General features: G+C 37.0%; 1 protein-coding gene across 1 annotated transcript in view; it reads left to right on the forward strand.

The window, feature by feature from the left end:
* The first annotated feature begins 201 nt into the window (after positions 1-201).
* Positions 202-24,486, forward strand: part of LOC128643317 (calcium/calmodulin-dependent protein kinase type II subunit beta) — a 258,543-nt gene continuing 234,258 nt past the window's right edge. Inside the window, exons 1-2 of the mRNA XM_053696253.1 lie at positions 202-208; positions 4,337-4,396. Coding sequence (XP_053552228.1) covers positions 202-208; positions 4,337-4,396 — 67 coding nt within the window. The remainder of the gene's footprint in view (positions 209-4,336; positions 4,397-24,486) is intronic.

Consider the following 24,486-nt stretch of genomic DNA (forward strand, 5'->3'; position numbering starts at 1 on the left):
TTTGTTCTCTCTATCCCCCTATTTTGCTCTCTCTATCCCGCCTGTTTGTCTTTTGCTCTCCTTCTATCCCCCCTCTTTTGAGCTCTCTCACGCCCTCCTGGCCCCGCCCACATCACACCCGGCCACACCCGCATCATACCCGGCCCCACCTGCATCACATCCAGCCACGCCCACACCCTCACACTGGTTGGCACTCGGCAGATGCCAGGTTAGTTTGTGTAAGGCCAGGTGTGTTTGTCCTTGCGCAGTCTCTACTGCGCATGACAGTTCCGGACAAACACACTTGGTCTTTTATATTATAGGATTTATAATTAAATAAAAGATTTAGGGGAGGTTGTAGGATACTATCTCTCTGCTGTTCTTCCCTCCAGAGGCCTCTTCTGAGTTGTGGTCACCCTAAAGCACACATTTTTAGGTAGGCTTTTTCTAATATACTTCTATTATCAAATTTGCTTCTCTCCCATGTAGTCATCTGGAGCACTGCATGGCAGTAATTAGTGCTGCCCTCTAGTGCTCTAGTGGATAAAATTCTTGCAAAACTGCTGCCATATAGTGCTTCAGAAATGGGCCGGCTCCTAAGCATACATCCCTGCTTTTCAACAAAAGATACAGAGAAATTAAGGAAAATTGATATTAGAAGTAAATTAGAAATTTGTTTTAAATCGCATTCTTTATCTGAATCATGAAAGAATTTTTTTGGGTTTCATGTCCCTTTAATGTTTTTAATCTATAAGTAAAATATAATATATAAAAAATGTTACTGTAGCTGTGTCAATTATATGATTATCTGTTGTTACTTAAGATAACTTTAACAACATCAAAAAGTTACTTTGTATTATCCAAGTTTAACTTTGTGCTTTTAAAGAAATTCTAATAAAAATATAATAATATGCTGTAGAGGTGAACAGATAAAAAAATTGTTTTGGACGAATCATTCTTCATCTTGTTTTGTCCAAGATCAGTTCCTGGGGTCATTTGGTTCAGCTGTATTTTGACATTATTCATTCGTTAATGGAAATTAATTAACAGTAGCAGAAGAGGAACTGAAGAAAGTAAACTAGTAACAAGTACTACAGCTACAAGCCAGCAGCAGCAGCAAAAAAAAGATATGTATTTTTTATGTGGTAAGGATTAGCTATGAACAAAAAGTGAAGCTTACAACCTTTTTGTCTAACAGATGATTCAATCAACTAGCAATTAAATTACTTGATCTATTTATTGAAGGGTAAATTTTGAACTTCTGAAACCTTTACCGTAGCAATAGTGTAAATCTAAGCTTTTGAACGATTTTCCACCTTTAGAGCTTGAATGAAGGAACTCATTTTTTGCTGCACCATCATACATTCTTATGTTTGTTTGTTAAAGGAGCTGTTCGTTTTTCGGTTTGATGACTGGGTTGTGCCGTTTACACTGAAAATTGACGTGTCCTGCTCAGGAGTGCTAAGCTAGGTTTTACGTCTAGGTTTAAACCGAGTTATCTTAGAGCATATAATGTTTGCATTAGAATGCCTATACAACTTAATCATTACAGGGGATATATACATTTTTGTCAAGCAGGAGATTAAACCGATCATTTTACAATCTGTCTGTTTGTTTGTCTGTCTATCTATCCATCAAACTATTCAAACAAAATATATATAGTTGTTAATAACTTTGGGAAAAATATTAAAGGGACAGTCAACACTAAATTTGTTATTGTTTAAAAATATACATAACGCGTTTACTACCCATTCCCCAGCTTTGCACAACCAACATTGTTATATTAATATACTTTATAATATTTAAACCTCTAAATTTCTGCCTGTTTCTAAGGCACTAAAGACAGCCTCTTATCGCATGCTTTTTTATTTGCTTTTCACAACAAGAGACTTGTAGTTCATGTGGGTCATATAGATAACATTGTGTTCACGCCATTGAGTTATTTAAGAGTCAGCACAACAGAGTACTAACTGGCTAAAATGCAAGTCAATAGATCATAAATAAAAAGTCATGTGATCAGGGGGCTGTCAGAAGATGCTTTGCTATAAGGTAGGAATATTTCGCAAAATTTGAAAAATGAAACGAATTTAACACATTCGTTCGGTCAAATCGAATTTCAAATGTTTACATAACATTCTAACATTCGTTTTTCAAATGTTCAGTTTAAAATTTTGCGATTACATTCGAAAATATTTGTTTCGAAAAATTTGAATTTATATATATATGTAATAGTATATCTAATGCTTTCTTTAAATTTAATATTCAAATCATGCATTATTCGTATTCGAAAAATTCGAATTTATATATTTGTAATAGTATTTCTAATGCTTTCTTTAAATGTAATATTCGAGTTATGCAATATTCGATTGAAATAGAAACATTCAAATTGATATATTTGTATCTATTATGTATCAATTTACTAAATTCCCTACCACATGAACTATTGAACTTCTGAATAGTATTTGTTAAATAGAATGTTAAATTCGAAATTTCGAATGTGGACATTCAATCTAATTATAAACATTCGAATTCAAAAGTGACATTCGAAAAATGGAAATAGCATTCGATTACAGAATTTTTAAGAATATTCGTTCGTATCAACATTCAGATTTGTAATTCGAATTTCGGTAATAACATTCGTTCTAACATTTGAATTCGGAAATGTACACATTCGTCCATCCCTACTATAAGGTAATCACAGAGGTAAAAAGTATATTAATATAACAATGTTGGTTATGTAAAAGTGGGGAATGGGTAATAAAGGGATTATCTTTTAAAACAATAACAATTCAGGTGTAGACTGTCCCTTTAACACAAACATTCTATGGTCCTACAACGACTTTTTTCTTTCCTGTTAGCTATTTGACATGGCCAAACGAGTTACTGATTTAACCCCATAGAAATATATATTTTCTGAAAGTTCACACAATATATTAAACAAGTCCATTGAAATTCCAGTCTACATATTTTAGAAACATAGTAGCAGAGAGAAAGAAAAAACAAGTGGGGGAAAAAATTACGCAGTTACAGTAAAATAATATTTTTGTCTATTTATACTCATATTTTGTCCCTGGTATTCCAATAACCTGTCCTCCTACTCTTCCCCACAATATATGTTCAGTCACAAAAATGTGGGTGGACAGGCTGAATTCTGTGCCCACAACTTGCACTGTGGATTTTTTATTGCAAGCGATTGTATTTCATTGACGCTCTAGATAAAAATGACTGGGCCTAGATTCACAAAGGAATCTATCCAACTTTGCTAACCTTGAAAACTTCACCAAGTTCTATGTTATTCTACATAGTTGATGCACTAAAGGAGACATGAAACACTGATACTGATCAATAAATTTGTATACTTAGTAAAAGAAACTTTGCAGTATACATTTATTATTTATTGAATTTCCTGTAAATGACATTGCTTTTATATACATTTTGTGTTTGTTCCATGTAAAATCTGTTCCCCAGGTTTCCTTCAAAATGCTGCAACTTGCCTAAATTGGCTACATATTAGAGCGATTGCTTAGAACAGTGGACAAACGGAATCACAGCTAGCTCTAATTGGCCACAATTAAGGGAGAGAAGATAAACATAATCACCAGTGTTATTAAAGGGATAGTCTAGTCAAAATTAAACTTTCATGATTCAGATAGAGCATGTCATTTTAACCAACTTTCTAATTTACTCCAATTTTTCTTCGTTATAGTGGTATTTTTATTTGAAAGGGCCAGAATGTAAGCTTAGGAGCCAGACCATTTTTGGTTCAGCGCCTGGGTAGCATTGCTGATTGGTGGCTACATTTAGGTGGTTTATAATTACCTGGTAAACAAGTAGAGTTTGAAAGGAATCCCTCCTCACATGATGCTCTTTCTAATTGAACTTTGAATCAGAACTCCAAACTGTCCTGTGGGAAGATCCTGCTTCAGAAGCTCAAAACAAGGCCATAATCTCACCCAGAAATGCCCAACTATCCCCACAGACAGTTGCATCCATGAACAAACCAGACCCAACCCAAGCCTACCACCCATCTGCATACCAACATAATTATTAAATCAATATATGTATCAATATATAATATTATTTATCAAATAGTAATAGGTGGATCGTGATAGTTTTGTTCAACAAGTTGTGTTTACAGAAAACAAACAAGGTAGTTGGTCATCTTAAATCAGAAGAGTGGAAGAGTCAAATGAGCAATGACAGTTCACACTGGGGCAATATAAACACAGGACAATATTATTCTAACATTTCGATTGGCCAACATTTCTACTGTCTGAGCTTAATTGTAATCATACCCAATGATTATTTGTTTGTTTTTTTTACTTATACTCTTTTTTATTTTTTTTTATTTCTACAGATCATCAGAAATTAGAGCGTGAAGCCCGAATCTGCCGTCTATTAAAACACCCGAATATTGGTAAGAGGCTGAATGTTATAATATATTCTTAAATTGTATTTGGTAGTTGTGGGTGGAACGATTACATGACAGTGTTACTTCTGAGTGCATACTTTTTAGCAAAACTAGAGGAGCATAAAAGTATATCTACATTGTCTGATTAGCGTTATGTCTTTTGTTATTTTTGGACGTATAAAGGGCTCACTCAGCTGCATTTGTTTTTATTGGCTCAGGCAGTTAGCGCCAAATCAGCCTGGGTGTAAAGCCCATAGGAAAATTTAAGTTAGCCTCTTAAGGACAGATGCCATACAGGGTGCAGTGTCTGAGTTATGCCCTTAAGGACACATGCTATAGCCTGTTTGGTGGCTGTGTTCTGGAGTGTCAGAATGCTTGTCTCACATAGAGCAGCGACACTATGCTGTTTTTGCATGAGAAACAAATTCTTAGTTAAAACTTCTTATGAGCATGGAAATCAAACAACATATACAAACAACATATACAAACACTATGTATGTGGATCTCAAGGAAAAGTGTATTTATTTTTTAAAAAGCTCCGTAATAAAACTCTGTATGTAATACTAGATGTGAAAATCTATATTTACATGGTACGTCTCCCTATGAATGTTGCAACATTAAAGTAAAGTTAAAAGTCCTTTAAAAAGTCAAATTTTCCATAAAAAAAACAAATAAAACCACCTTAATAGGTTACTGTCTTATGTTCCAAGTACCAAATGTATTTTACTCAAAGGAGTTTTCACCAGTATAATGAGAATAGAAGCGCTCACAGTACCTTAGGATTTGGTTCCCGTACACTATTAGTTACTGGTTTTATTGACTCAGGTCCTTGTGGATGTTTCTATGACCGTTATCCATGGCCAGTAGTACCTCCGTGGTCTCCGTGCAGTTTATTTTCCGGCGTCTCTGTTGTCTGTGTCAGAGCTGGTCATGTGACCACTAGGCTTCCTTCTAATAGGTTAGTGAGCAGTCCTAGGATTTGGATTGTAACGATTACACAAAATCTTCGATTATCCAAGTATTTCAAGTATATCAAGTGTATAAGTGAAACCAATCAGGTCCGTTGACGCGTTTCGCCTGTATTCAAGGCTTTAACAAGATACTGGACCATTGCATAGTGTTGAAATTTATATCCTTATTGCTTCCCTGATTGGTTACCTTAGTTTAACTTTTTAAGTTGGTAAAAAAAATCAAAAAGTTTTTGTGTGATTTCTCTCTATGCCAGCAAGTTTCTGATCATCTGGCACAATATATATACAGATTGTACAATGTGCATATAATTATGCTCTATTTCAGGGGTTGACAAATTTGCTTAAACTTTAGGAACCATAATATTTAGGAGCCAGACAGTGGTATTTGTATATAGATATGTGGAGATTAACCTAAAAAGTTAGGAGCCAGGGAAAAAATTCTAGGAGCCAGGGGAAAGATTCTAGGAGCCACTGGCTCCCTGGCTCCTGGGTTTGTCGATCCCTTCTCTTTTTAAAATATATGCAGGTTTCCCAATACGTATTGTGATAGTAATATAATAATAATCTTACTTATAAAGTGTTTTTTACTCAAGGAGCTTAGCACAAAGATACTAAATTGTAATCAATCATTTGTTGCTAACAAATAATAGTTATTGTTACCCAGGTACTCAGTTTATCAACTACAAAAAACTGACCAAACTAGGATTCTAATGATCAGTATATTGGTAGAATTTTTTTTACTAAGAACTAATACAAATATAGTAAAGCATTACATAAAGCAAGTAAGTCACTGAAAGCCTTTCAAGATTTTAGTGTATATAATGAAATAAATAATGTGCAGAATAATGAAAGCAATTTGTGAAGAAAACACAAATACAGATTGTTGTATGCTGCTTATAAAAAAAACAGGAACAATGTTATATTTCAACATGTGATGATAAAAAATATTCATAAAAGCTCTCTGCATCTAGTTTAATTTCATACACAGTGAATTGGATTAATTTTACTGTGTCACACTTTACTTGGCACACTTTAATTTAGCTTAGTTAATTTGACTAATTTGTTTGGTAGCATATATATATTTATCATTGTATACTTTACCTGGAACATTTAATCACAGCACACAATAGCGGACCTAGTCAACAGAGGGTCCTGGTGCAAAAAAAAATATTTTGCCCCCCCAAAGGTAACTCTCTGTAGTAAGCAGTAGTAATAATATAAATGCTGCTCTGTATAATAATTTTGAGGATAGATAGATGGACATGTAACCTGAACTAATAAAAGGCTTTCCTGGATTAGGATTGTATACATCCTGTACATGCCTATGTATAGACTGGCTATTGTGAGCCCCTTCCAGCACTTGGACCCCGACAACACCTGATGCACTAATGGTAGCTCCGCCCCTGACAAAACACTTTGTCAATGATATCTCACAATTACACTTAGTCTGACATTTTTGTATAGTGGCATTTTTCACAATGTTGCACTTAACCTCCCATATTTCTTTATTGTACACTTTTGCATTATCACACTTTTTGGCACACTTTACATGATTTACTTCACAATCTGTGATATACTAGTGGTCTACTTTCCATCTGTCCCAGTTTTGCCAGGACAGTCCCAGTGTTAAGCTTCCTGTCCTATGATATAATTGTTCCTGGAGTCTGTCTCACATTGTAAAATTATGTGTGGAGGTGTTTAATGTGGAACGGATTTGTGTGGTAATAGCATATGAGGTTTTTGTTAGCATATTGTGGCTTCTGAGTTTCCTTCGCTTTATAGTATAAAAGCAGAGTAATACATTAATATAACTAACTTTTGGCTAGATTACGAGTTTTGCGTTATGGGTGAAAAAGCAGCGTTATGGCTCTTTTTCATTACCGCTGGTATTACGAGTTTTACAGATACAGCTGTCCCTCACACTTTTTTGGCCGTAACGCAACGTGACTACCTCAGATTTCAAAAAGTCATTTTTCAATGGGACTTCTATAGCGCCGATATTACGAGTTTGCCTGTCCGGCCAAAAAGTGAGTGGTACAGCCTATACCGTCAAGATCCATACCGTAAACTGAAAGTCAGTAGTTATGGGTTTTACGCTACAAAGCTGTAACATAAAACTCATAACTAAAGTGCTAAAAAGTACACTAACACCCATAATCTACCTATTAACCCCTAAACCAAGGCCCTCCCGCATCGCAAACACTAAAATAAAATTATTAACCCCTAATCTGCCGCTCCAGACATCGCCGCCACTAAAATAAATTATTAACCCCTTTTCCGCCGTACTCCCGTATCGCAAACACTAGTTAAATACTATTAACCCCTAATCTGCTGTCTCTAACATCGCCGCAACCTACATTACTGTTATTAACCCCTAATCTGCTGCCCCCAAAATCGCCACCCTATACTAAAGTTATTAACCCCTAAACCTAACCCTAAGTCTAACCCTAACACCCACTAACTTTAATATAATTAAAATAAATCTAAATAAAAATTACAACTAATATCTAAATAATTCCTATTTAAAACTAAATACTTACCTATAAAATAAACCCTAAGCTAGCTACAATATAACTAATAGTTACATTGTATCTAGCTTAGGTTTTATTTTTATTTAACAGGTAAGTTTGTATTTATTTTAACTAGGTTGGCTAGTTACTAAATATAAACCAAATAAGAACTTTATGCGCTAAGATCCCCTGACAATTGTAATTAACAAAATTTAAAATAAACAATATGAATAATAAAACAATATTATATACAAGTAAACCAGTGAAAGGTTACTCCTAAAAATAACATTAACATAAGACTAAAGGTTTAACATATGTTTGTGTGTAATTGAGATATACAGCCAGACTCAGTCGATACAGGCCAGAAGGTGTTTTTGGGGTCCGGACGTCACTAGGTGGGTTTTGGTGAAAATATCTGGTTTATACTGCTGTTCCTGTTCGTCTGTTATATCCTATGTGCCTTTTTATTTTGAGCATCTTGTAAGTGCAGATTTTTCCTTGCGCTATATATTTATGTGGTTTTAATAAACTCACTTGAATCGAGTTGTGCTCCTGTCTCCTTCCTTTTTTCTAGTTACTAAATAGCTATTAACTATTTACTAACTACCTAGCTGAAATAAATACAAATTTACCTGTAAAATAAAACCTAACCTGAGTTACACTAACACCTAACCTTACACTACAATTAAATAAATTACATTAATTAAATACAATTAACTAAATTACAAAAAAAATAAACACTAAATTACACAAAATAAAAAAGAAATGATCAAATATTTAAACTAATTACACATAATCTAATAGCCCTATCAAAATAAAAAAGCCCCCCCCTCCAAAATAAAAAAAAACCCTAGCCTACAATAAACTACCAATGGCCCTTAAAAGGGCCTTTTGCGGGGCATTGCCCCAAAGAAATCAGCTCTTTTACCTGTAAAAAAAAATACAACCCCCAACAGTAAAACCCACCACCCACACAACCAAACCCTCCAAATAAAATCCTATCTAAAAAACCTAAGCTCCCCATTGCCCTGAAAAGGGCATTTGGATGGGCATTGCCCTTAAAGGGGCATTTAGCTCTTTTTTCAGCCCAAACCCTAAGCTTAAAATAAAACCCACCCAATAAACCCTTAAAAAAAACCTAACACTAACCCCCGAAGATCCACTTACAGTTTTTGAAGACCGGACATCCATCCTCAACGAAGCCAGGAGAAGTCTTCATCCAAGCGGCAAGAAGTCCTCAACGAAGCCGAGAGAAGTCTTCATCCAAGCCGGCAGAAGTGGTCCTCCAGACGGGCAGAAGTCTTCATCCAGACGGCATCTTCTATCTTCATCCTTCCGACGGAGAGACGCTCCATCTTCAAGACATCCGGCGCGGAGCATCCTCTTCAATATATGTCTTCTTCCAGAATGAATGTTCCTTTAAATGATGTCATCCAAGATGGCGTCCCTTGAATTCCGATTTGCTGATAGAATTCTATCAGCCAATAGGATTGAGCTTGCATTCTATTGGCTGTTCCAATCAGCCAATAGAATGCGAGCTCAATCCTATTGGCTGATTGGAACAGCGCTGGTATTTGGGTGCGGTATGGAGCTCAATTTTGCTCAACGCTCACGTATTGCCTGCTAACGCCGGGTTTTTGCAAACATGTAATAGCCGCGCTATAGGGAGGTGAGTGGTGACAATAACTTGCAAGTTAGCACCGAGCCGCTCATAACGCAAAACTCGTAATCTAGCCGTATGTAAACTGGCATTTGTAAATCTCCTGCAGTTTACAGATTGGATCAGTTAGCACAATATTTAATATTTTGTGCATATTGTATGCAATTTACATGGACTGGAGTAGGTGTTGCTATGGAAACCATCAGTGGGTGTGGTCATTAATTATCCACGTAACCTGCTAACTTGATTGCTCAGCTGCAAAGATTGGTTTGGCTTGCAGATGACAGAATACACAATGATCCCACCTCAAAGCTCTACCTTATGCCCCACCCTTGACCACATCATATAACTGAGCAGTGATTCTATCCACTTAGATGCCAGCAACACACAAGTGGTTTTGCTATGGGGGCCTAATGGGGCCCGGCCTTCAACTGTATCATGCCTGTCCCCTCAGTGCGCCCTCCCGGCAAAACAGGGTTTACAATATAATGAATGTTAGTGGATTTTTTTTTGATTTTTTTTTCTTTAATATTTTTATTGAGATTCATTTTAAGGCATACAATGCTAAAATGTCATAACACAGTGAACATACATGGAACTTCAAAACATTGAATCAATTAACAAATGTAAATAAGAAAAAAAGAAAAGTTACAGGACATTTGTGGTATCAAAGTAAAAGAATCATGCCTATCCAGCTATTCACCTTCTAAATGAACGATGAGGCCACTCTTGGACCTCTCAATGTTCTAAAAAGTATAGTAAGCTAAAGAAGGTTATATGAAACTGTAAGAGACCACTTTTGGGTCTCAATCTGTGAATCTAGTTTTTCCCTAATTTAACCATATAAAAGCCGTGCATATGCAGTTAACTTCAGATAGTCTCAAATCAAACATTGGGTCATAAGTTTATATAAACAAACAAAAGAAATGGAGGTAGCATGATAGGATAAAATCTCCTGAATCGCATATAGAGAACAAGAAGGGGGAAAAATAACTAGGAAGCCACATCATATTTGGATATAAAATAGTTTGGGGGGGGGGGGGTAACGCTGAGGCACATCAGTTGTCAGTGGTTGTAAATGCTGGAGATTCACCTGGTGGAAGGGCAATCAAATCTAAGTACCTATGGAGGGTAGTAAGTGACAGCTTATTGACATAGTTAGTTAAGCCAGATCTGAAGATAAATTAAGAACTCAAAAATATGTAAACACCACAAAGAAAGTCGTGTTTAGTGGTAGATAGTCTGTTTCTAGTTTCTATATGTAATCTCCTGTTGTGTACAGTAAGAAGAATGACCCTACACCTAGTACACGCTGGTCAGGGAGGGGAGTAGTAGGGATAACAGATCTGTCCAACTAAAACTGTATGGGTATATATATTTAATGCTAAAGTTTGGATAGGCTCCTCACGCTGTCCTATATTTAATGAAATAGGATCCAAAGCCCACTATATACTGGGTTGCGCCACCACGGCCGCTGATAGCACAACCACAGATCTAAACTCCAACAGATCCCATACATTGGGAGTAGTAGGGGGTAAGGAGAAAGGGATCCAGCCCTAATATTAAAGCTCTTTAATGTGCAAATGAGGTATATGTAGTTAGGGTGATCGCACATTGAGGGTGAGAATATACTCATAGTGAGGAGTTCTATAGACTATCGCCAAATTTAGGAAAAGGGAACTGTAACAAATAAGTACTGGTTAGCTAAAATAAGTGCTTCCACCTCTACTTCAGTTTTCCTAGATCAAATAAGATCCCATAGGGGAGATGTTATCTATTATAGAAAGCAGACCAAGTATATAGTACCATAATTGGTTATAATCAATATCAATATCAAAAGGAGCTATAACGAACCTCCACTGTTTTGTACAAATAAGTTGTGACATAAAATACAACCCAGTTTGGCAGTTTGTCATAGTAGAGATATTTACACCTGTTTGTCAGATATAATGCAAACACATATATAGCATACTTTAGTTAAAATAGTTTGAGCCAGATGGCATATACACAAAATGTGAGTAAATATAAAATTTAGTGTTACCCCAAAATTAAAACTTGCCGGTATAGTAAGGAGTTCTATATGCTCTCACCAAATTTTGAAAAAGGGAAAAGGAACAACTAAGTACTAGGTATCTAAAGTAAATAATGCAACCTATACAGTAGCTTTACAAGAACCAATATGCTCCCATAGGAGAAATATGCTATCCATTATAGAAAGCAGACCTATTATGTAATATAATATTTGGTTATAATAAATAATAAAAGGAGCTATCACTAACCTCAGAACAGCTCAACTGGTTTGTACTAGTGAGTTTTGACACTAGTTTGATAACCTGTCATAGCAGAAAAATGTACAACTATATGATACACTTTAGTTAATATAGTTTGAGCCAGATGTAATATACCCAAACTATGGGTAGACAGTAAACATAGTATAACTAAAAAACTGAAACCTGCAGTAATATTTACTTACTTACTTACTGTTCCTTCAAAAGGTGATAAAGCCTAAGAGCATATGCCTCAATGCCAAGTATCAGCCAGATTAGACATCATTGGCAGCACCAAGAGGCAATGGACATAGGGCAGTTATTGATATAGTATCAATTATTATGGGTATTGTGGATTTATGAGATTTACAAATATGTCCCCTGTCTATCATGTGCACAAATTAAAAGTTGACACCATATCTTGTCAGGCAAGACAGCCCTTTTAGTTAAATGGATAGGTTTTACCAAGTAGTCATTAGCCAACTGGCTCCCAGAAGACAGTGAGTAACCGTTAGCAAGCCTTTGATAGTGGAACTTAACCCACTCCTGCTCTGCTAAAAATAGAGTCTAACAGTTGCAACAGGATACGTTGAGGTAAAGTCAGTGTCTTGAAAGGGACCGGGAGCACCCAGGAATAGAAATGACTATTTGTCATCTGACATGGTGAACGAGTCTGTGGCTTCAGGATCGTCAATCCGACTGACCCAGGTTCCCCACTGCTATGTGAGAAAAACAGCTTACCGCTCCACCGGTCACTGTCCTCTACCGCCAATCGGATGTTATATGGAGTGCAAGTCCCGCTGCACAGATCAGGAAACTCCGGTGTCACTGCTTCTACAGAAGCTTCTCCATAGTCCTCAGGTCCTTCCACTTTTGCCGATCGGGTTTGAAAAGGGAGCTCCGTTGTTACCACTGGAGCGGTTAGATTCTCCTTTTTCGACTCCGGTGCAAGCCAAATCCGTCCACCACTAGGTATCTTCTCTTGAACCCCCGGCGAGGCCTCCGTATCCGCAAAGCCCCTTTGGAAGTACTCCTTAGACAGTACAGGTACCCTGTGTGTTTGGCCAGGACTTTCACATGCATTGCATACATTAGGGGTCTTTGTATCAGCCATATCTGACCGGGCCAATTTAGAGTCGTCTTCCCTTAGCCGGGTTGTCATAGTTGCGGGTTTGAATAAAAGTTTGCATAGATCATCTTCTAAGCTCCGAAAATGGTCACTGATAACCTGTTGCATCTCACTTTCCCAGAGGTCTAAAGTCTCCATTTGCAAAGTATTGTCAGCGTAGCTTCCCATTCAGGTTCAGTCACAATCAGGGATTAATATCCTACAGCGCATCAGACCCTTAGCGTAAACTGCATATATTGTACCAAAGAAATTACAATCCAGTGGGGATTGCCTTACCCGGATAACCGGGGGAGGTGTTGAGGTCCCACGAGGAGGCCGCCGCCAGAAGCCTCAACGGTCTAGATCAGCGCTCAAGGGTCAGTGCAGCAGGTTATACTGCAGGCATATATATCATTTTTTCCTGTAGATGCTGCAATTAACTGTATATAATCGGCGGATTGTACAGATTCTCTCCCAGAGCTCCTGATAATACGTCCTGTCATGGACGCCGCCTAGACATGCCCCCCATGTTAGTGGATTTTACTCTACAGATATAGTGGCAAGGTTTTTTTTTTTACTGGCATCACAGTGTGGCCATACAGAAAAATCTGGCACCATATTTGTTCAGGAAGGCTGCACAATTGCATTTCTTCTGATACGGGTTTTAGGGTGACTCACAATCACAGAGAAGTAGCTCGTCTTGATCCTATGTGGCTGCTGGCTCAGCTTATGCTGATTTAAAATATCCAAAAAGGGAATAATTGAAATGGGGGCCCCCATTGCAGCCTTTGCCCTGGGGCCCTGTGAGGTTTAGTTATGCCCCTGCCCAGTGGTGGTGGTGGAGTGTGACAGAGAGATAATAAAATGTTTATTTCCCCTTTGTTCTATTAAAATACTGTCCTCACTGTGTATACAGGACACACAAAGTGGGACTCCAGCACTCCAATAATAGAAAAAGGCAATTTATTAAGCAATGTTTCGGGGTCACAGCCCCTTCCTCATGCTATATCTTTATTTAACAACACACCACCATTTAAATACCCTCCACAAGGCGCCAAAATACACCTACATTGGTGAAATGTCTCCCTCTAGTGGTCATTAATGGTTATTATACCAGATGTATATATTATTTCCTTAGGGATATATATTACTAATTTAAAAACAATATACAATGTATACTACTATAGAAAAATATAAGACAATATCAAAAATACATAAATGTATGAAAAAATTTACAAATGTATAAAAAATATGTAGATGCAGATTGTTACATTTTTTGTATGTTTTACTCTAACACAATTGACATTAGTTCACTTCCTTAAAGCACACTTTCCCAAAATAATCTTGTAGCTATTTGGATAGTCATAGGGGGGAAGTCTATGCAAAAGGCGGACTGTTATTAGATTAGAATCATGTTATGAAATATTCAAACATAGGATAAACTACTTAGAGAAATATGTTCCTTAGAGGAAGTATATAATACTTTAGAAAAAACAAGACAAATCATAGTCTCTGTTAAGACCCCTAGGTTGTAGTGTAGCTAGTTGGTGTATCCACCACATTTCCCTTTGTTGGAGGAGTCGTTCCCTGTCCACTCCATTTCTATTGGGGCCTACATGGTCTATTATCTGCCACCTCATCTGGCTGACACTATGTCCTTTCTCTAAGAAATGACTTGAGACTGGAGCCTCTTTGTTCTTACACCTGATGTTTGACCTGTGCTGACTCATACGGTCACGGGCCTTACGAGTAGTCTCACCGATATACACCAAAGAACATGGGCATTTAATGAGGTAAATTACATGAGTTGTCTCACAGGTATAAAAACCTTTAATATTATATTTCCTACCACTTTGAGGGTGATGGAAATTTTCTCCTTTAATAATCGAATGGCAACTCATGCAATTGTAACAAGGGAAAGTGCCTACTCTCTTTTTACCAGTGAGTGTCTGTTGTATTTTACCCATGGTCCCCAAATCTGTTTTAACAAGCTGGTCCCTTAGGCTCTTAACCCTTTTATAGGCCATGAGTGGTGGTTTTTTAAATTGTGTGACTCCCTTGTTGCATTCCTCCAAAATATGCCAATTCTGGCGTATTAGTTTAGCTATTTTGTTACTGAGTGGATTATATTGGCTTACAAAAACCATTCTATCCATATTCTTGTCCGTGTTCCTAATCTTAGTTCTATCCAATTCAGTTAGAGTATTATCCAATAGTTTGTCAGGGTATCCCCTATTAGTGATCTTTTCCTTCATTTCTTTAAACCTGTGGGACTTCCTGTCATTTGAGCTCACAGTCCTATCTACTCTGAGTAGTTGACTCCTAGGGAGTGACTCTATCAAATTTCTGGGGTGAAAACTATTATATAGTAGGAGGTTATTTTTGTCTGTTTCTTTACAGTGCAGATCAAACTCCAGAAGTCTACCTGCTTTAATGACTTTCGTGTCTAAAAAGGCTACATGTTCCTCACTGTAGTTTACAGTAAACTCTAAACCTCTTACTTCTATATTAAGCTCTTTAACAAACTGTAAGAGGGACTCCACACTGCCCCACCATACGCCAAACACATCATCAATGTAGCGGAGCCATACTGCTCCATACTCTCTAAATAATGCATTTTGATACACACAATTTTCTTCAATTTCCTTCATGAAGAGATTGGCGTATGATGGGGCAACGTTAGAGCCCATAGCAGTGCCTCTTGTCTGGACATACCACTGGTCCTGAAACAAAAAATAGTTCCAGTAAAGGATCAATCTCAAAAGATCTTCAATAAAATTTACCTGACCATGACCATATCCCTTGTCCACCATCAATGTCTTTCTTATAACAGCTATCCCTGTTTCATGTTTTATTGAGGTGTAAAGACTTTTCACATCCATGGTGAACAGGAGATATTTGTCACTTGGAAATTCTAGGGCCTTTGTTTTTTCCAGAAAGTGGTTGGTGTCTTTTAAATAACTTGCCATCTTAATCACTTCTGGCTGAAGTATTCTATCAAGGAACTTGGAAATATTCATGTATACCAAGTCCACACTCGAGACAATAGGTCTCCCTGGTGGTCTCTGACTGTCCTTGTGGACTTTTGGTACAGTATAGAAGATAGGGTTACGTGGATTATTTACATTTAAGAAATCCATAAGTTTGTTATCTATGATATTTCTATCTACTGCTCTCTGCAAAATACCTGTGATTTCCTTCTGTATAATATTCAATGGATTCTGTTTCAGTGTCTCATATGTATCCCTATCTCCTAATTGTGATAGTGCCTCCTTGATATAATATGCTTTGTCCATAATGACAGTGGCACCACCTTTGTCTGCCCCCTTGAATATGATGTCACTGTTCTTTTTTAAGTTCTCTAATGAATTTTTGTCTGTTTTTGTAGCCTTTTTAGACACGAAAGTCATTAAAGCAGGTAGACTTCTGGAGTTTGATCTGCACTGTAAAGAAACAGACAAAAATAACCTCCTACTATATAATAGTTTTCACCCCAGAAATTTGATAGAGTCACTCCCTAGGAGTCAACTACTCAGAGTAGATAGGATTGTGAGCTCAAATGACAGGAAGTCCCACAGGTTTAAAGAAATGAAGGAAAAGTTCACTAATAGGGGATACCCTGACAAACTATTGGATAATACTCTAACTGAATTGGATAGAACTAAGATTAGGAACATGGACAAGAATATGGATAGAATGTTTTTTGTAAGCCAATATAATCCACTCAGTAACAAAATAGCTAAACTAATACGCCAGAATTGGCATATTTTGGAGGAATGCAACAAGGGAGTCACACATTTTAAAAAACCACCACTCATGGCCTATAAAAGGGTTAAGAGCCTAAGGGACCAGCTTGTTAAAACAGATTTGGGGACCATGGGTAAAATACAACAGACACTCACTGGTAAAAAGAGAGTAGGCACTTTCCCTTGTTACAATTGCATGAGTTGCCATTCGATTATTAAAGGAGAAAATTTCCATCACCCTCAAAGTGGTAGGAAATATAATATTAAAGGTTTTTATACCTGTGAGACAACTCATGTAATTTACCTCATTAAATGCCCATGTTCTTTGGTGTATATCGGTGAGACTACTCGTAAGGCCCGTGACCGTATGAGTCAGCACAGGTCAAACATCAGGTGTAAGAACAAAGAGGCTCCAGTCTCAAGTCATTTCTTAGAGAAAGGACATAGTGTCAGCCAGATGAGGTGGCAGATAATAGACCATGTAGGCCCCAATAGAAATGGAGTGGACAGGGAACGACTCCTCCAACAAAGGGAAATGTGGTGGATACACCAACTAGCTACACTACAACCTAGGGGTCTTAACAGAGACTATGATTTGTCTTGTTTTTTCTAAAGTATTATATACTTCCTCTAAGGAACATATTTCTCTAAGTAGTTTATCCTATGTTTGAATATTTCATAACATGATTCTAATCTAATAACAGTCCGCCTTTTGCATAGACTTCCCCCCTATGACTATCCAAATAGCTACAAGATTATTTTGGGAAAGTGTGCTTTAAGGAAGTGAACTAATGTCAATTGTGTTAGAGTAAAACATACAAAAAATGTAACAATCTGCATCTACATATTTTTTATACATTTGTAAATTTTTTCATACATTTATGTATTTTTGATATTGTCTTATATTTTTCTATAGTAGTATACATTGTATATTGTTTTTAAATTAGTAATATATATCCCTAAGGAAATAATATATACATCTGGTATAATAACCATTAATGACCACTAGAGGGAGACATTTCACCAATGTAGGTGTATTTTGGCGCCTTGTGGAGGGTATTTAAATGGTGGTGTGTTGTTAAATAAAGATATAGCATGAGGAAGGGGCTGTGACCCCGAAACGTTGCTTAATAAATTGCCTTTTTCTATTATTGGAGTGCTGGAGTCCCACTTTGTGTGTGCTATTTACAGATTGTTGGGGGGCTGTGGCAGTGCCCCTGGTCTCCTGTGCACCCAGACCTCTGTGCTGTGCTCACCTTTGGACTGTGTATACAGGGAGAGAAAAGATAAGGAGGATTTTGTGTAAATATAGATATTAGCTATGGAGATCTGCTCTCCCTGTAAGCTCAGCCAATTTTAATAGGTTGTGGTTTCAATGATCAGAGGCAGCTATCTCATTTACCAAATATGCCTAAAGGAGAAATTCCACAAAGATTTTAAATTCTACATCTGGTGCAACAAGTAAATGAAAGAACATCAAGGAAACTAATTTTACAGTGCACTGTCCCTTTGAGTACAACTAAAAATGACATTTGTGTGTTTTGTCTAGTCACAAAAACAATGTTGATTGTAAAAAGTATTTAGATAGTGTGCAAATAATACCTAAGAGGCAGATTTGGGGTTTCTCAAGTCCTGAACAATCTTAATGACTTCACCAGGGTTTTTTCTTTGGTTAAAATATTCAGCGTTAATTTTATTATTGCTAGATCACAAGGGTTAACCATGAGCTTGTAATTAGATATGTGCAATTCGTTTCGGAAATTCAGAAAATTCGGCAAATTCAGAGATTCAGATTGAACCGAATTTCCGAATTAAAATACTGCCGAATTTACAGAATAAATCCGAATGAGTTCGGATTTATTCGGTAAATTCGGATGGCCATGGATTACACTAGTATTGTACAGTATATTAGGTTATATCACTCTGCTATGGGTTGCACCTAATATACAGTACATAATACTAGTCTAATCCCACCTAACACTTACCGAAATTCTGAATTTCCGAACCGAATCGAACCAAATCCAGACGAATTTCTTCGAATCCGAATTAATCCAAAACGAATCCGAACCGAATCGATTCAAAATTTTCCGAATTCGAATCGATCCGAACCGAAATTTGAAAAATTCCGAATCGATCCGAACCGAACCGAATTTTTTCGCCATGCACATATCTACTTGTAATACTAGCGTCAGTTTCCACTTTGGACTTGTCATTGAAAGTATAGGGAGCATTAGTTACCACAAGCTCATGCAAGCGAGACTGAAATATTTTATTATCACACGACTTTTAATATGGGTTCTAGTGGTAAAAATATTGCGACCATGCAATCTCGTTGATGCTTCTCGCGGTAACAATAGTGCTCGACATGTAAACTTGGTCATTGTTTGTTACAACATAGCACACCCGACGAAGAGAGACACATGTGCCCTAGGTATGCATATTCCTTCTACTGTATGCATGAAGTTACATACAATAAAAAATGCTAAATGTCAACATTAATGACAAATAAAGAAACATACAGTAGGCCCACTGTATCTGAGGGGTATAGGTTCTAATCCCTCCCCCCAGGATGCCTGAAACCAGGGATAGTAGCGAACACTATATAGGGTACATGATGTAATCACCTATGATAAAGTTTAATTTATAAGTTGGGCACAATAAGACATTAACAACAATAACTAATCATAAAATTGAACAATTCTAATAATAAAATGTGAATTAAGCAAAATAATGGTTAATTAAATACTACCACTCCGATCCCTTGAAAAGTTGATCTGATAACCGAGACGGCTACTAAGTGATGGCTGAGTAGCATATACAGCGAGGATACGCTGGATAAAGGGATGATTAACGTCCCAGGTGGGACCAAACGAGATTTGATTATGCTATTGAAATTATGAATATTTACAATATGGACCGTGGTCAGCTGTGGATAGGTGAAACCGTGGTAACTGAAACACCAGATACAGGGTTTTGATTGTATTAGTAAACTAAATCAAACAAAAATACTAACAATGGATTTATTTAATCTTTAAAGGGACACTGAACCCAATTTTTTTTTTATTCAGATAGAGCATGCAATTTTAAGCAACTTTATAATTTACTCCTTTTATCAATTTTTTTTCGTTCTCTTACTATCTGTATATAAAAAATAAGGCATCTAAGTTATTTTTTTGGTTCAGACCCTGGACAGCCCTTGTTTATTGGTGGGTGAATTTATCCACCAATCAGCAAGAACAACCCAGGTTGTTCACCAAAAATGGGCCGGCATCTAAAACTTAAGTTCTTGCTTTTCAACTAAAGATACCAAGAGAATGAAGAAAATTTGATAATAGGAGTAAATTAGAAAGTTGCTTAAAATTGCATGCTCTATCTGAATCATGAAAGAAAAAATTTGGGTTCAGTGTCCCTTTATTTTCCACACTCCACAGAGCAAACCTTAATCAACCCCTATATAATAGATGGTTTTGTTCACTGCACATGTACATTATTATAATCATATAATCATTATTATATGATTCTTTGTACTATATATATAAAGATGTTGCTGCTTTATATTTAGAATCTAAGCAGGATGCATACCGAGACGTTAATGCTTTTATTTAGAAGCTGTGTCATTTGTATACAGAAACTGTGAAGTATATATTTAGCATCTGTGAGGTGTTTAGACAAATACTTTGCATTATATATTTAAAAGTGAGTGCAGTTGCAAAGCTCTTACACTGTAGCATTTCTAGAGGGTGCTAATGGGTTGTCAAAACCCCTGATCCCTACTGCAGCCCATACACACACAGAAAAGCATTGTCAGAATTTCTTTGCAACTCCAGAGCAAATTGAGGAAAAAGTTTGACTTATTTGGTCACAGGAATCAAACCTGTGATCTCAGAGGTTAGTGCCCGCAGTTCTATGGCCTTGCCAATGAGATATAGGGTTGCCAACTTTATTTCAGGCCAAACCGGAACACTCTTGCGCCATGCACAGCAAAGCAAAAACATTTTTTTTTGCATAAATAGCACATAAACAAAAACTCGCACATAGATATTAATACTCCCACTCTCTCTATCTCTCACACACACACTGACATGTCTCACACACTAATACACACTCATACTCTCACACTCACTCTCACATACACTCTAAAACACTAACACACTCTTGCACCTTAACACACACACACACATTTTCACACATTCTCTCTCCCACACACACACACTAGCTCTTTCACACACAGACACACACACATAAGACTCTGGCAAACACAAAGACACATACTCTCTCACACACAAATGCACTTACACAAACACAAGAGAGAAATAACTGTAGGCATGAACAGTTTGTTGCAAATACCCAATGTCACCTTTTTGGCAGTGACTGTTCCCCACCAAACCATTTGCACGACTCAGCTTCAAATCCGGACACACAAATGGGACATTCCTGAACAGGTGGCAAACCTACTGAGATGTATGGTTTCTTGTGTATATAAAATTACCAATGTTCTATCTAGTTTATTCCCACCTTACACACCTGGGGGTCGATCCAATATAAATCGTCGCCCGCAAAAGCCGGCGACGCCAATATTTACGCTGATTTGGTATCCTATATACGGCGTAACCTAGAAGTTACGCGCGTATATTTCTGCCGTCGCCCGTAGTTTTTTGGGCCATAGGCAGGTATACCAAACCCGCGCAGTTTGGTATCCAATATGCAGCGTAAGGACTTACGTGGCGAAAATGGAGAAAACTTACTCCATTTTCACCTCGCCACAAAAAGCAGCCGTAAGAAGCCTTACGCTGACTATTGGAGCCCCGTAACTCCCTAAACTAACTAGAAAATAAACCTAACACCTAACGCATGCGCAATGTCTATCTCCCTGTCAACCGCGATCTGCTAAATAAAACCTAACACCTAACGCATGCGCAATGTCTATCTACCTGTCAACCGCGATCCCCCCCCCGAAATCCCTAATAAAGTTATTAACCCCTAATCTAATCCCCCTATACCGTCGCCAGCTATATTAATATTATTAACCCCTAATGTAAGCCCCTTACACCGCCGCCATCTCTATTAAAATGATTAACCCCTAATTTAATCTACCTACCCCGCCGCCAGCTATATTATCTATATTAACCCTAAGTATATTATAGTTAATATAGGTATTACATTATATATATTAACTATATTAACCCTAATTATATTAGGGTTAATATAGTTAATATAGTTACTATAGTATTTATATTAACTATATTAACTCTATCTAACCCTAACTAAATTTATATTAAATTAATCTAATTCATTTATAAACTAAAATATTCCTATTTAAATCTAAATACTTACCTATAAAATAAACCCTAAGATAGCTACAATATAATTAATAATTACATTGTAGCTATGTTAGGGTTAATATTTATTTTACAGGTAAATTGTTAATTATTTTAACTAGGTATAATAGATATTAAATAGTTATTAACTATTTAATATCTACCTAGTTAAAATAATTACCCAATTACCTGTAAAATAAATCCTAACCTAAGTTATAAATACACCTACACTATCAATAAATTTAATAAACTACAAACATCTATCTAAAAATACAATTAAATTAACTAAACTAAATTACAAAAAAAAAAAAAACACTAAATTAGCTAATTACACCTATTCTAAGCCCCCTAATAAAATAATAAACCCCCAAAATAAAAAAAATTCCCTGCCCTATTCTAAATTAAACAAATTTCAAAGCTCTTTACCTTACCAGCCCTTAAAAGGGCCTTTTGTGGGGCATGCCCCAAAGAATTCAGCTCTTTTGCATACAACAAATACAATCCCCCCCCCCATTACAACCCACCACCCACATACCCCTATTCTAAAACCACCCAAACCCCCCTTAAAAAAGCCTAACACTACCCCCCTGAAGATCTCCCTACCTTGTCTTCACCACACCGGGCCGAACTCCTGATCCGATCCGGGCGATGTCTTCCTCCAAGCGGCAAAGAAGAATTCTTCCTCCGGCGATGTCTTCCTCCAAGCGGCAAAGAAGAATTCTTCCTCCGGCGACGTCTTCCTCCAAGCGGCAGCAAAGTCTTCATTCTTCCGGCGGCATCTTCAATCTTCTTTCTTCGCTCCGCCGCCGCGGAGCATTCATCCCGGCCGACTGCTGTACTACGAATGAGGTACCTTTAAATGACGTCATCCAAGATGGCGTCCGCCGAATTCCGATTGGCTGATAGGATTCTATCAGCCAATCGGAATTGAGTTAGAAAAATCTGATTGGCTGATTGAATCAGCCAATCAGATTCAAGTTCAATCCGATTGGCTGAACCGAACAGCCAATCAGATTGAGCTCGTATTCTATTGGCTGATCGGAACAGCCAATAGAATGCGAGCTCAATCTGATTGGCTGATTGGATCAGCCAATCGGATTGAACTTGAATCTGATTGGCTGATTCAATCAGCCAATCAGATTTTTCTAACTTAATTCCGATTGGCTGATAGAATCCTATCAGCCAATCGGAATTCGGCGGACGCCATCTTGGATGACGTCATTTAAAGGTACCTCATTCGTAGTACAGCAGTCGGCCGGGATGGATGCTCCGCGGCGGCGGAGCGAAGAAAGAAGATTGAAGATGCCGCCGGAAGAATGAAGACTTTGCTGCCGCTTGGAGGAAGACGTCGCCGGAGGAAGAATTCTTCTTTGCCGCTTGGAGGAAGACATCGCCGGAGGAAGAATTCTTCTTTGCCGCTTGGAGGAAGACATCGCCCGGATCGGATCAGGAGTTCGGCCCGGTGTGGTGAAGACAAGGTAGGGAGATCTTCAGGGGGGTAGTGTTAGGCTTTTTTAAGGGGGGTTTGGGTGGTTTTAGAATAGGGGTATGTGGGTGGTGGGTTGTAATGGGGGGGGGATTGTATTTGTTGTATGCAAAAGAGCTGAATTCTTTGGGGCATGCCCCACAAAAGGCCCTTTTAAGGGCTGGTAAGGTAAAGAGCTTTGAAATTTGTTTAATTTAGAATAGGGCAGGGAATTTTTTTTATTTTGGGGGTTTATTATTTTATTAGGGGGCTTAGAATAGGTGTAATTAGCTTAAAAATCTTGTAATCTTTTTTTTATTTTTTGTAATTTAGTGTTTGTTTTTTTTTTGTAATTTAGTTTAGTTAATTTAATTGTATTTTTAGATAGATGTTTGTAGTTTATTAAATTTATTGATAGTGTAGGTGTATTTATAACTTAGGTTAGGATTTATTTTACAGGTAATTGGGTAATTATTTTAACTAGGTAGATATTAAATAGTTAATAACTATTTAATATCTATTATACCTAGTTAAAATAATTAACAATTTACCTGTAAAATAAATATTAACCCTAACATAGCTACAATGTAATTATTAATTATATTGTAGCTATCTTAGGGTTTATTTTATAGGTAAGTATTTAGATTTAAATAGGAATATTTTAGTTTAAAAATGAATTAGATTAATTTAATATAAATTTAGTTAGGGGTGTTAGGGTTAGATAGAGTTAATATAGTTAATATAAATACTATAGTAACTATATTAACCCTAATATAATTAGGGTTAATATAGTTAATATATATAATGTAATAACTATATTAACTATAATATACTTAGGGTTAATATAGATAATATAGCTGGCGGCGGGGTAGGTAGATTCAATTAGGGGTTAATCATTTTAATAGAGATGGCGGCGGTGTAAGGGGCTTACATTAGGGGTTAATAATTTTAATATAGATGGCGGCGGTGTTAGGGGCTCACTTTAGGGGGTTATAGATATAATATAGCTGGCGGCGGGGTACGGGAGCGGCGGTTTAGGGTTAATAACTTT

This window comes from Bombina bombina, unplaced genomic scaffold, assembly GCF_027579735.1.
Source record: "Bombina bombina isolate aBomBom1 unplaced genomic scaffold, aBomBom1.pri scaffold_391, whole genome shotgun sequence".
NCBI lineage: Eukaryota > Metazoa > Chordata > Amphibia > Anura > Bombinatoridae > Bombina > Bombina bombina.